The sequence below is a fragment of the Electrophorus electricus genome, chromosome 9 (genome assembly GCF_041902795.1).
Source record: "Electrophorus electricus isolate QZ-2024a chromosome 9, ASM4190279v1, whole genome shotgun sequence".
NCBI classification, from domain to species: Eukaryota; Metazoa; Chordata; class Actinopteri; order Gymnotiformes; family Gymnotidae; genus Electrophorus; species Electrophorus electricus.
In genome coordinates this window covers 13,621,833-13,634,642 of record NC_137505.1, presented here as the reverse complement: position 1 = coordinate 13,634,642, position 12,810 = coordinate 13,621,833, and the positions used below count along the sequence as shown (strand labels likewise).

Sequence of the window (12,810 nt, the reverse complement as noted above, 5' to 3'; positions counted from 1 at the left end):
CTGCTTGTCAAGCTTGTTTCATCAGGTTTTATATCATCGTCATGACGTGTTTGAATTGATCCCAGGCATATGCAGTCCTCATCAAAATCCATTCAAGTCCTAGGCTGTGAGTAAGGTAGCTAGCTATGTTCTCTCTCTGGTCACAGTTGGCAAATAAATTATGCATATAGATTGTGGGGAAAACACTTTAGCACGTGTCCTCCAAAGAAGTGTCTTAATATGAGTTATCTAGCTAGTTCCAATGTCAACTGTAATCATAACACTGGGTTTCTCTCTGTGCTCAGGTGTCTTATTCGCATGCCAGTAACATGTTAGCGATATTGCAGTAGTGTGAATTTTTATGTTGCCCGTGATGAAAGGTGACAGGAAACAAAAATCCAAACATTTTTTTTGTTCAGGTCTTTTTAACGGTCATAACCGACACATATTTATCTAACAAAAAAATCAGGTTCCTCTAAATGTGTGGAAGAACTACTGTGTATATTTTTGTTTCCAGTGGCCTGAGTACCTAAAATATGTCACCATTTTAGGAAGCAGGAAAGCAGGGCTGCTTACAAACATGACATTAGTAAATTATTTTTGGGATATTTTCATTTATGATTTTCCCCTTTTTGTTGTTTGTTTGCTTTTTTACTTTCATTTTTTGTAGGGACTGTGATATATATTTTGTTATTTGAATGCATAATATAGCTTTGGGGCTCCCACAGACACTTGTGTATATAAACATATTAGGGGAGATTTTTTCATTGATTTGTATATGTTTGTGAAGGAATGCACATAGTTCTCATGTTTGACCCACTTTAAAGATATTTTTTGACTTGTATCAGAAAGGAATACAAGCATTTATTCATATCAACATTTTCCTTGCAGCGTCATTTCAAAGATGATGCAACAGAATAGTTTTGCTTATCTATTCTGTACTTTGTTTATTGACAGGTAATTCCACCCTCAACTTTTTAGGGTGCCTCCCCATAATTGCTCAGCTCTTCTGTGAAATAAAAGCAGGATTGGTTTGTATATCACATTGGTGTAGGTCATTTTCACCTGTTATATGAAGAACATTCTAATGGCTTTGGGGGAGACAAACCAAATTAGTCCTTTATAATTGTAATTATATATTACTTTGATTCATTAGAAGTTTGTGATTATTCCTGTTATTCATCAACTTAGGTACCGTGATTTACTGGGGTAGGTCAAATTAAAAGATAATTGCCTGCTTATATTAGGTAAAGAAAGTTTTTTATGTCATAGTTTTCACTTACTATGATTGGGACAATACATCTTTTACATGAGGATGGATTTTATCAAAGCTTATATGGATCTGTATGCCATGCATAGGACGCTTATGCTTTATTTAGTTCACTAAATACAAGCAGTTCATTTTTGTTTTAAATGTTGATGTTCCACCTGCTCCATCAGACCCTCTGCTTTGACACTATGTCCACCTGATGTACATCAGTAAGCACAGCCTATAACAAGGTATGTCTTAGCCACTTGTAATCTTCTAAGCATTAACTTTCGCAACATTTTTATGACAATGTTAGTCTTTATAGTTTCCATAACTAGGTGCTTAACTGAAATCAGCTCCAGTGTTTCATGTTGATGTCTTTCATTTTTCATACATAGTCATGTATATATTTGTGACATGCTACATTTGTTACTGTTTTCACTTGAACAAGGAAAATCATACTCAAAACAGATATATGAGTGGACAGTCAGGGTGAAATAAGTAACATTCTCCTTTTAATGTTATATTTAAAAAAAATATTAAAGGTCTTAAGTATGTCAGTGTTTTAGTTAGTCTTTTGGCCAATGTTTTTTTTAAAAAGAGATAAGAAGATACCAGAACAAAATAGAAAAGCAAATAATAGAGGGAGATGGCATGGGATGGAGGGATGGAGGGATGATAAAAGACAGGGGTAGTAACGGATAATTTATTCTATTCTCTCAGCTATTCTCTTTAACTAATTCTGAAGTCTGTATCTTTATTTTCTATTTGAATGTTAACTTTACGACTAGCTGATTGGGGATTTAGGAACGACACTAGCGTTGATTTTGATTCTAGCCACAGTTCTAGTAATAAGCAGTGTTACAACTCTGCATGCAAAGTCACTGAACAGTTGACTGTTAATTCTGTAGTAAGCATAATGCAAAAAATACCTAGCATAAATAAATACGCAAGAATGCAGAGCACGAATAGTCGTTGCTTACAATCACTAGACAATCACTAGCAACTACATTTGCTAATCATTTTCTCTTTAAGGTTGGTATAAATTGAAAACTATTGCAGAGGTGACGTGTGATGTCATAATGCAGCCGCATCAATTATGCAATTATGATGTAGTCAAAGAACAGATTTTTCAAATGAACAATTTCTGTGAACCATTTTTAGTCTACAGATCACAGATAACGGTTACACTTGGATTTTCAAAACTAAATTTATTATGGGTCAGTCCGGTAGTTACGACTGCAATCCAAGACGCAAGGAACCTGTTCTTTCTGACAAGTATGAAAAGGAAAAGCATGGGATATTTGGTAAATATAGGAAAAAGAAGAACGAAAAGACACGAGCCCAGATCCCTGCCAGAATATTCACGCAGCTTGTGCTATTGTTCACTTGCTGTTGTCGGAAGGGTGTTAAGAGAAGGAACACTACCTCAGTGGATGACTTCTTTAAGGGTAAGTTCTGACCACAGCCACCACTTGGATGAACTGTGTGTGTGTGTGTGTGTGTCTGAGAGAGAGAGATCTACGTAGAAGTGTTCTAAGTATCTATACAACGCTAATAAGACATTTTCTGTTACTTTTTAAACAGATACTAGACCAAAGTATTTACTGAAGAATGACTTGCCTACTGAGAGAACTGAATCAGCCATGGTAAGTAAAGTAGAACCAAGACAAATGATTTAAAGCCATACTGAGGCAAGGGACAAAAGCCACAAAAAATGGAAAAATAGCTATGGTGAAGAAGTGATGCTAATTTAATGCTTGTACTTAAGTACACTGAAATGTCTTTGAATATAAATTACAAATGCATTTCAACAAATGTTGGAGAAATTAATTAAAAACACTAATGTCAATTTATTTAGAATATATTTAGGACACATACATTTAGCATATGCAATCTTTGTCAATTACAGGAAAAAAAAAATTGTTGGTGGGTTTTTTGTTTGTTTGTTTTACATTCTCCTTAATATAGAATTAACAGTCGACTGTTCGGTGACTTTGCATGCTGAGTTGTAACACTGATTATTAGTATAATTGTGGCTAGAATCAAAATCAACACTAGCTAAAATGACTGAATGCATTGGAATTTATTATTCCAATAGCACAATTTGAATGGGTCTACGGTACCTTAGTGTGTCAGGTCCTGTTATTTCTGTTGAACATTTGATATTTGGGGGCACATTTTTACATCATTAGGCCTGCAGGCTATGTGATAACGGCTATGCGATAAAAATTGTATTTGTTTCCTTTCCAGTCCAATACAAACTATAAATTCCAAATGCATTAAAATGTAATTAAAGTCATATTTCAATTTAATGTATTTAAATACTGTTCAACAATATTTCTACTTATATCTACAGGTGGAACTGAAGTCTTTCAAAAAGATAGAACCTCCAGATATGAATTTCAAGATGATGCTTCCTGAAAAGACTCCTTTGAATCAGATTTATGATCACAATGACTGGGATGAATGTATTGAGGACCCGGAAGCCATGTTTGCTAGAGTGAGAAAGTCTGCAGTGGAGCAGAGCAATCCTAACACTTGTTTTCCATAAATTCTCACAATGCTATGAACTATACATTTCAAGTAGATGTAATTAAATATTGCTTAACACTGTTTCTCTTCATAGCTGGAACTGAAACTGAATTCTTTCATAAAGATGCAATATGATTTCTGTGAACATGATATGGACCAACTGATTGAGGAGATGGAATCCACAGTTGTTAGAGTGAGAAAGTTTGCAATGCAGCAGAGCAATCCTAACACTTGTTTTCCATGAATACTAACAATGCAATTAAATATGCATTTCAAGTAGATGTAATTAAATATTGCTCAACACGGTTTTTGTGTCTGCAGGTATTAGACGCCGTACTTGCTAGGGAGGATATGGCTGCATAACCTCTGACGACAGCAATAAACAGCATTAAAAATACTCTGACATTTTTCAGTCTAATCTCTGCCTATGTTGTCTGCAACACAGTCAATTAAACCATGGATAGTAATTATATCTTTTTTTTTTTGTCTCACAAACATTCTGAATGTAACATTTCCTAGAGCTTTTAAGATACAATCACCATACTTGGCACCCACACTATTTTTTCCCTTGATGTCCACTTACATCTATGTGGCTTAATAATCACAATTCATTTTTACACAACCAATTTCCAACCTCTATAGATATCGCTCGGAATTCAACAGACACCTGTTGCTACTGCACCTTTAAGACGGATGTAAGATAAATGAGCTCCTTTATGATTGGCTGCCCTGTATTGTGCTTCATTCAAAAGGTACTCAGAGCTGAAATGCCTGAGAAAGGCAATTTAAGTGGGTGTGCTAAACCTCTATAGGCTGACTAGGCAGAGATAGGTCAATAAAGTGTTCTTGTGACATTAGAAATACAAATTTCAATATGGGGGCATTTTTGCAGCTAACTAAAACACTGACCTAGTTAAGAATTTTAACATTTAAAATAAATAAATATATAATATATATTAAAAGGTGAATGTTACTTATTTCACTCTGAATGTAAAACAGTCCATATTGTGTTAAATGGGATTTCCATCCCATGTTTTTAAGGCTGCCTTATGTATAAATAAATAAGCAAGAATGCAGAGCATGAATAGGTCAGTCTTCCATTCTGTATCACATACCTACCTTTGATAACACCGTGGTAACTGGAAAAAAAACAACCCTTTTTATTCAGTTGTCACTACTTCCAATAGACTTCACGCTAATCTCATAGAAGTCCACCCCTTTCCGTGTCCTCCGGAAACAGCAATTCCGTTGTGTTGTGACAGGATTTGTTCCTGAAGTTGTATGCGTTTTCTAAATTTGCACCGCATTTCTAAAGTGTGTTACCACTTTGATGAATATGCTTTGTGTATTTGCAGCACGATGGGTTTTCCAGGACACCGTAATTTATGCATGTTTAATTCCATCTTTTATTCACGTACTAAGCCCAACTCTATAGGCTAATATTTATAAAACCGAGATAACCATAGAAACGTCTTCATCTGTGCTTGATACTTTCACGGAAAAACGGAACTGCTGCTTGTCAAGCTTGTTTCATCAGGTTTTATATCATCGTCATGACGTGTTTGAATTGATCCCAGGCATATGCAGTCCTCATCAAAATCCATTCATGTCCTAGGCTGTGAGTAAGCTATGTTCTCTCTCTGGTCACAGTTGGCAAATAAATTGTGCATATAGATTGTGGGGAAAACACTTTAGCACGTGTTCTCCAAAGAAGTGTCTTAATATGAGCTATCTAGCTAGTTCCAATGTCAACTGTAATCATAACACTGGGTTTCTCTCTGTGCTCAGGTGTCTTATTCGCATGCCAGTAACATGTTAGCGATATTGCAGTAGTGTGAATTTTTATGTTGCCCGTGATGAAAGGTGACAGCGAATAAAAATCCAAACATTTTTTTTGTTCAGGTCTTTTTAACGGTCATAACCCACACATATTTATCTAACAAAAAAATCAGGTTCCCTAAACTATCCCACATGTCATACTGAAGGAAAAAAAATCACTTGTTGCTAAGAGATAGTAGAAGCACAGTAATCCGCTACCTGTAAAAATAACTGAACGTTACAACTCTGGCTTTGAATACATTCTTATGGATTCTATTTACAGTGTGGTTATACAATAAAATAAGTTGTACATTAAAATAATTGTAATTATTTACAGGTGCACACGTTTGCCAGAGCGCAAGACTAATTGCGTCTTAAAGTAACAATGCTTATAGATGTATGTCTAGAGAAATTAGGGCGCAAATGTAAATTTGTAGCCAGTTATCTATGATAAAACGTAACCTGTCATATTTGGAACATTTCTCCTTACCACAGGGCGAGACAGTGAGGATTTTAGGAAAAAACATTACGCTACCTGAATTTACCAAACTATACTGCGGAAGTTAAAGAATCTTAACGTTTGAAACGCTTACACACACACACACGTAAATAATATTTATTTTCAAGAGGGTGACAACGTATGAGAACTGAGAACTTGCATCAGTAATGACGAAATAATACATATTCATAACATCTAAGAGTCAAAACTCCGTTTTAAAACAAAACAATGAGGTGCGCTGTATCGCGAATATCAGTTAAAGGACCTGTAAAAACCATATTTGATATTTTACTTAATTCTCTAATCGAGTAGATCACAGATTCGAACAGGATGGGCTGTGTTTGCTCGTGTATGAAGGTATGTATGTTTTTTCCTACACTTTGGGAACGATTTTAAATACGATAATCTGAAAAGGATTAAGATTTATTGTGCATGTCACGGAACGCTTCCACTGGTCACGTGGTATGGCCCGCCGCGTGCACTGGGAGTTCTTCGTTGACTGTCTCGTGTGTAACCTTGCCTATGTTGTTCAGCACACACCTGCATCGGTTTACTCGTCATGTTTGTATGTATTTAAACCCTTGTTAGTGTGTGCCTTATTGTCAGTCGTTGATCATGTTCACGGTCACAGTTTGTGTTATACGTGAGTGCCGGTGTCTGTATCGTATGTTAATAATCGTTAATAAACGTCTCCGTGGAGCGAGTCTGTACGTCCTGTTCCTTGACCAGCGGCACTCGGGCCGTTACAGTGCGTAACTAATTAGCATTTTCCTGTAAAAAAAATAGCGCAAATGCAGATGATTAAAAAGTTTTGTTTTGTTTTTTTTAAATCAAAATGAGATTATTGTAAGAATACCGAGATATCGCTAAATCGCGATAATACTGCATATACAAATCAATACGTTTCTACAATGCTTTTCTACAGAAAAAGAAGAAGGAGAAAACGAATAGAAGTTGGTGGAGACACATAATCTCATCCTCCAAAGTGTCTGACTCCTGCGTGGCATTAGACGGTCACGCCGCGAATGTGACCACCTCCACTTCTTGCCCCTCTTCCTCTGAGGGGTCCCTGATCTTCAGTACTGCTTCTTCCTTTTCACCTGTGGACATATCCCACAATGCCTCTTCTACCCAGTCGTGCCTTCCTGGTCAAGCCTCCTCCTCCTCCTCATATGAGTCGCTCAGGACTACAGCAGTGATTGTTCCTGGTTAGAGCTCAGCAGATTTGATCATGTTGTTCAAATGCATAGTCTGTTTTTGGTTAAGGACATTTACTCCAAGTTTCTGTTCTCTATACAGAGGCTGCAGATAAAGATGTGGACTCCGTGCGCATTGAGAGGTGGGTACATTATCAAAATTCATCTTCGTGGCAGAGAAAAGTGTGGCATGGTGGTTACCCAATGGCACTGCCATTGTAACTTCCTTAGGGCATAAAACGAGAAAAAACATCATTGTATTTTTCATTCTTCACACCTTTATCTGTCTAAGGGTTGTTATGTGAACATTTTGTGCATAACTGGCCACTCTGTATTCATCTCTCCCTTCTTTTCTGTCTCTCAGGTTTCCGGCTGTTCTGATGCAGGCAGACACTCGTGTTCAGCCGCGGAATTTATTGCGACAGCTGCTGCACGTCCTCAGGAGTAAAAGGATGCGTCAGATTGGTCAGGGTGAGGGCCAAGGCCACACCCCCATCCATTCCGCTGTCGAACACCTCAACATTCGGCAGCTCGGGTAAAGACGAGAATACACACCGCGTTTTACTACACAGCCTATTAAGAGTAGATGATTTTACAGTTTACACAGGTGAAGCTCAGTCTTTTTCTCCTATACAAATACAAACATATTGTAATTAAATGAACAGTAAGTCATTTAGCAGTTCTTCTTCACATTATGAAACAGCCATTATACTGACATGTAGTGGCCTGGATGTTTCAGAGCTTCTGCACTAAATCTATTTTTAACATGGATGACCTGTTAGGTTTCCCAACATTGGGAACAGCTGCTATATGAACGCCACTCTGCAGTGCCTACTGAGTATCTCCTGCTTCTGGAGACCCATCAGAGCTCAGTCATCCTGCTTGACGGATCCTTCTAGTTGCCAGATGCTCAGGTACCCGTTCAGAACCAGAGGCTTCACATGGGTCTAAATGAACTGTTTAATCATGAGTGCTTAAGGAGGTGCTGTGATGCTCAGAGATATAAACCACTTGGTCTCCCTGTTGCTGTGTGTAGATGTTTTTCAGATCTGCAGCAGGCCCAACTCACCACTCGCAGCACAAAGCAGAAGGTGCAGCTCCTGGGAGCCCTGCTTGAGTGTGTTTCAGCCCGCTGCCCTGCATTCGAAGAGGACTATGAACAGGTCCAGCTAAATGGCCCCCTCAGCCATTCAGAACACATCAGAACCTCACGCAGTACCCTGCAGGAACTGCACACGGCCACCTTTGTTTTCTCACCGTGCTGCTGTTGAAGTCCAGGAGCAAATCCTCCTCTGATGTTCTCCTGTGCTGTCCTCCACAGGATGCTCATGAGTTCCTGATGCTCTGCTTACTGCAGCTGAAAGAGGAGGGAGAGAGACTCAGGGCCTCTTTCTTCTCTTACATCTGCCCTGTGGCAAACTTTGAGTTTCATATCAAGTCTGTGCTCACATGTACCAGGTAATTAGGTATCACTGTTGCATATCTCCTTTGTGTTAATGGACTGGTCTTAACCAGTCTTAACATGTTTGTTTAAAGTACATTTTCTCACCGAGAGTAGGCGCTTTCTCCGGACATCTCTGTTTAAAGTGTTCATGAAAGTTTCATAACATACATAACTTAAATATGAACATTTAAAATGCTCACAAGTTCAGCTTGTATTCATCACATAGCTTTCAAATCTCAGAGTGTGTGTGAGTTTGGGAAAACATAACAGACATGGACTGAGCATTCGAAATGTTTTCTGCTCTGATGCTTCACATTAGATAAGATGTTATCTACTTGTAAAACTGAGCAAATTAGCATGTGATAACTCACACACTGTATAAGGGATGCAGGAGATTATTTCTGTGCAAATGTTGTAACATTTCTGTTCTCCATTTTGTGAAAGCTGTGGAAAGCAGAGCTGCAGAGTGGATGTCTACAACCACCTCTCTGTAAATCTGAGCCCTGCTACGACCGACAGCCTACACACTTACTTTAAGGTTGGTCACCTCACACACCCTCTTTGGATAAGGCTTCATTACTGTGTTGTAAAGGAGAGAATACAGTTATGACATGCTACCATTTTGATTTTATCACTCTCAATGAAAGGGTCTCTTTCTTTTTTCAGCCAACACTACTGGAGCGTTTTTGTGAGTGTGAAGCAGGCTGCGAGGCAACTGAAGAGGTGGAGTTTTTCACACTGCCACGGTGAGTCTCGTCTGACGTAGATGACCTTAAAGAATGAGTTTTAAACCAGTCCAACACACACACCCTCCTCCACTCACACACACTTCCAGTCCTTAAGTCACTTTTCCTCTTGGAACAGTATTTTCGTCCTCCACCTTAAGCGGTTTGACATGCTGGGCCAAAAGCTCTCAGACGTGATGGACGTCCCGTCCGAGCTGGATCTCTCTGCCCTTCCTGGGGTGGCTTCTCTCAGGCAGCAGTCGAGGTGAGCTCGTACCATCAACCCGTGCCCACATACTTCTCTGTCCACCCATTCCCATTTAGCTACAAAATGCCGACTGAATGGCTTTGTGGTTTGTCCTCAGTGGAGCAGCGGGAACCCAGGACAAACCGCAAGAAATGCAAAATGATAAACTGGGGGAAAACTCCAGTCCCCAGCCAGGTAGAGTTGTGCCATTTTCTTACAGTGGAGTGATAATACGGCTGTGTATAAGTATCTGCCATAATGACTAAGTTCTTTTAACCCATCAGTAGTAAATGAGAGAGGAGAAGGACAGGGAGCTAGAGGACAGCAAGTAAGCCTACCGGTGAGGAGAGAGAGAGACCAAAAAGAAGAGAGATACAGGCTGAGAGAGACACAGAGACAGAATGAGAGAGAATGAAAGAGGCCTGTTAATACAGAGATGGCGTTCGATCCGTGATGCGTTTTCAGTTAATCGTATGAAAAAAAAGATGTATTTGTTTGTTGCAGGAATGTGCACCCACTGGCACCTACAGACTCCAGGCGGTGGTTTCTCATTTAGGTGACAGCATGGACCATGGTGAGTAATCTGACATTATTTATACACGTGCAGTAGAAACTATTAAATGACTAAGGACCACCGACTACTCCGACAGGCCACTATATCAGTGACACAGCTGAGGGAGAAGGACAGAGCTGGTTGTCATTCAGTGACTTAAAAGTATCAAGAAGCACTGAGCCAGCCATCCTAAAGAGCAGGACAAAAACAGCCTACCTGATTTTCTACGTGCACAGGTAGAATCTCACCTTTCAGACTTGGGAATGTAGGTACCTCAGTCTAGGAGCACTCTAACAGAAACAAGTTTTACAAGCTTTTATATGTAGGGAGTAAATTAGCCTTTACTGTGCCCTGGGACTGCAGGTCTCTTGTGCATGACAGGTGAGTGAGGCCTACTCCCAGCACCGGTGGGCAGGTGCTAACCTTCTTTCTCAGTCCTTTCACCCTTCCCTCTCTGCAAAAGAATTAAAAAAATTTTAACACATTAAAATGAGCCATTTTTTATTCTCCACAAAATAGTAAATGCCCCCTCTGGCGTTCTTGTTAAAACACTTTTTCCATATTTTTAACCCATAGATGTATAACATGAATAATACTGTACTTGTCAAGTCAACATATTTAGATGAGGTGTCCTAGTGTCAGTTATTGTCTTCTAATCGCTATTGGAGATGTACAAGTCCCCATTCTTTATCCCCAACATTGTTCATACTAAAAGATTAATTTCTTTTCCAAGTAGCACATGGCAGTGATTAAACACCTATTTACATGGACGTCACTTCCATCGCCACATATGAGAACACTACCAGGGTGCTTCACTGACGGAGGAAGAGCTTCAGTCCTTTTTGAGAAATAACCAACTTGTATTTTAATTTGCAGATGTTAGGAGTGAACCAGCATCTGTCTATAGTTCTTTTAATTGTGAGCACACATATTTAAACCCTTATTTTGTTGTTGTTTGTCAGTGTTTGACCCCATGTATGCTGCTTTGTTGTGTTTTAAGACTGCCTGTTATGTTCTAAGTAGTGTTAATGCTTAATGTTCTTCGTGTTTGGTTTTGTCTTGTTCTGTATGATAATAAACGTCTGTGGCATCTGAACCGCAGCTCATCTTTGCATCCGGCTTCACGTCACAGGAACACCGACCGTTGAAGGTTGCCTCGAGCCAAGGGAAAGAAGAAAAAGGGGAAACCCAACCCATGCAGGAGAATCCTCCATACTTGTGGGAACACTCCCTGTCTTCACATCGGGGGAGAGTATCTCTGGAGGATTTTGGGGGGGCCCTGGTGGTGGTCCAGGATCAGATGCTGCAGAGTCCTGCCTACCTTCACTGGATTACCGGGACCCGTACGATTACGACTACCAATATCCAGGGTCAGACTCTGCAGGGTCCTACTATCCCCCCACGGACTACCAGGAGGACTATGAGGATTACAGCAGGAGTGAGGAGTATGTTGACGTCGGCCTCAGGTCAGACACCGAATCCGACTGCTCTGAGGATCCATCAGTGGAGGTGGAGGAGGCCCGCCATGAGGATCCTTCCTGTGGTTTATAGACCGGGTCAGAGGACTCTGAAAGCGACGAGCCTCCGATGTTAGTGCTTAATGTTCTTCGTGTTTGGTTTCATTTTGTTTTGTGTGTTAATAAACATGTGTCTCATGTGAACCACGGCTCGTCTTTGCATCCTGCCTTGTCTCCCACGTCACAGAACAGCAATTCATCTACACTTCTCACAGATAAAGCTATCGCTAACGGCGAAGAATAAACATGTTGCAAAAAAGCAGTAAGAGCTAGTATGCAGAAACAGTGGTGTTAGCGCGAAACAGATTCAAAAACAGGAGTCTCCTTATGAAGGAAGGAGGTTCTTATGAACCTCTGTATTTTGACAGCAAGTATTGACCATGTGCCATTAAAACCATGCCAGGTATGGTATTAATCCACAAAATAGCACATCAAATCTAATTATTTGGCTAGTACAGGGTTATGCAATATTCCCTCAACTCAGCAAAATGCAACAGCTTGAATTACTTAACTGATTAATAATAATAAAAAATCTTTCCTGACTATAAAAATATAGCTGACCCATTCGAAAGATTAAACATCCAGTGAGTGTGTATCCTGGCATGTTAAGGTAAAAGGCATCTCCGACTGGAATACATTTAAGCGGTTTCGGGCGCCATCTGGTGGCGACTTGGAGTCCTTATCACGCTCTCATTTCTTTTGTATGGCGGGACAAGTGTTTTGTTATCCTACCTATCGAACAGTTCTACCTAGATTTAATGCACTTATGTACATTAGCATTAGTCCAGGCTTCTGGTGTTTATTTTGGATGCATATATTATAATTAGGCTACTGTGGACATTTGTATTTTGTATAGCTACAGCACCTGTACTTCACACACGTGTAGTAATCGGATCTAGAAAGTTGCCAGCCCTATTAAAATATTAGGTTTATAGTATAACAGTTTAATTAAACAGACAAAGTGTTAATCACAATCATTTGCATGATGATTAATCTTGAACCAAAAATCTCACCGGGTGCTGTAGTTCTCTTTCCAGACACACACCCA

General features: G+C 39.5%; 1 protein-coding gene across 1 annotated transcript; it reads left to right on the top strand.

The window, feature by feature from the left end:
• Positions 1 to 6,583: 6,583 nt before the first annotated feature.
• Positions 6,584 to 9,258, top strand: LOC145659290 (uncharacterized). The gene is made up of 7 exons (XM_081720846.1): positions 6,584 to 6,645; positions 7,006 to 7,288; positions 7,380 to 7,419; positions 7,641 to 7,811; positions 8,059 to 8,190; positions 8,313 to 8,734; positions 9,165 to 9,258. Exons 1-6 carry the CDS (start codon positions 6,640 to 6,642, stop codon positions 8,545 to 8,547), a joined length of 867 nt encoding a protein of 288 aa, XP_081576972.1. The 5' UTR covers positions 6,584 to 6,639; the 3' UTR covers positions 8,548 to 8,734; positions 9,165 to 9,258.
• The last annotated feature ends 3,552 nt before the right edge of the window (positions 9,259 to 12,810 follow it).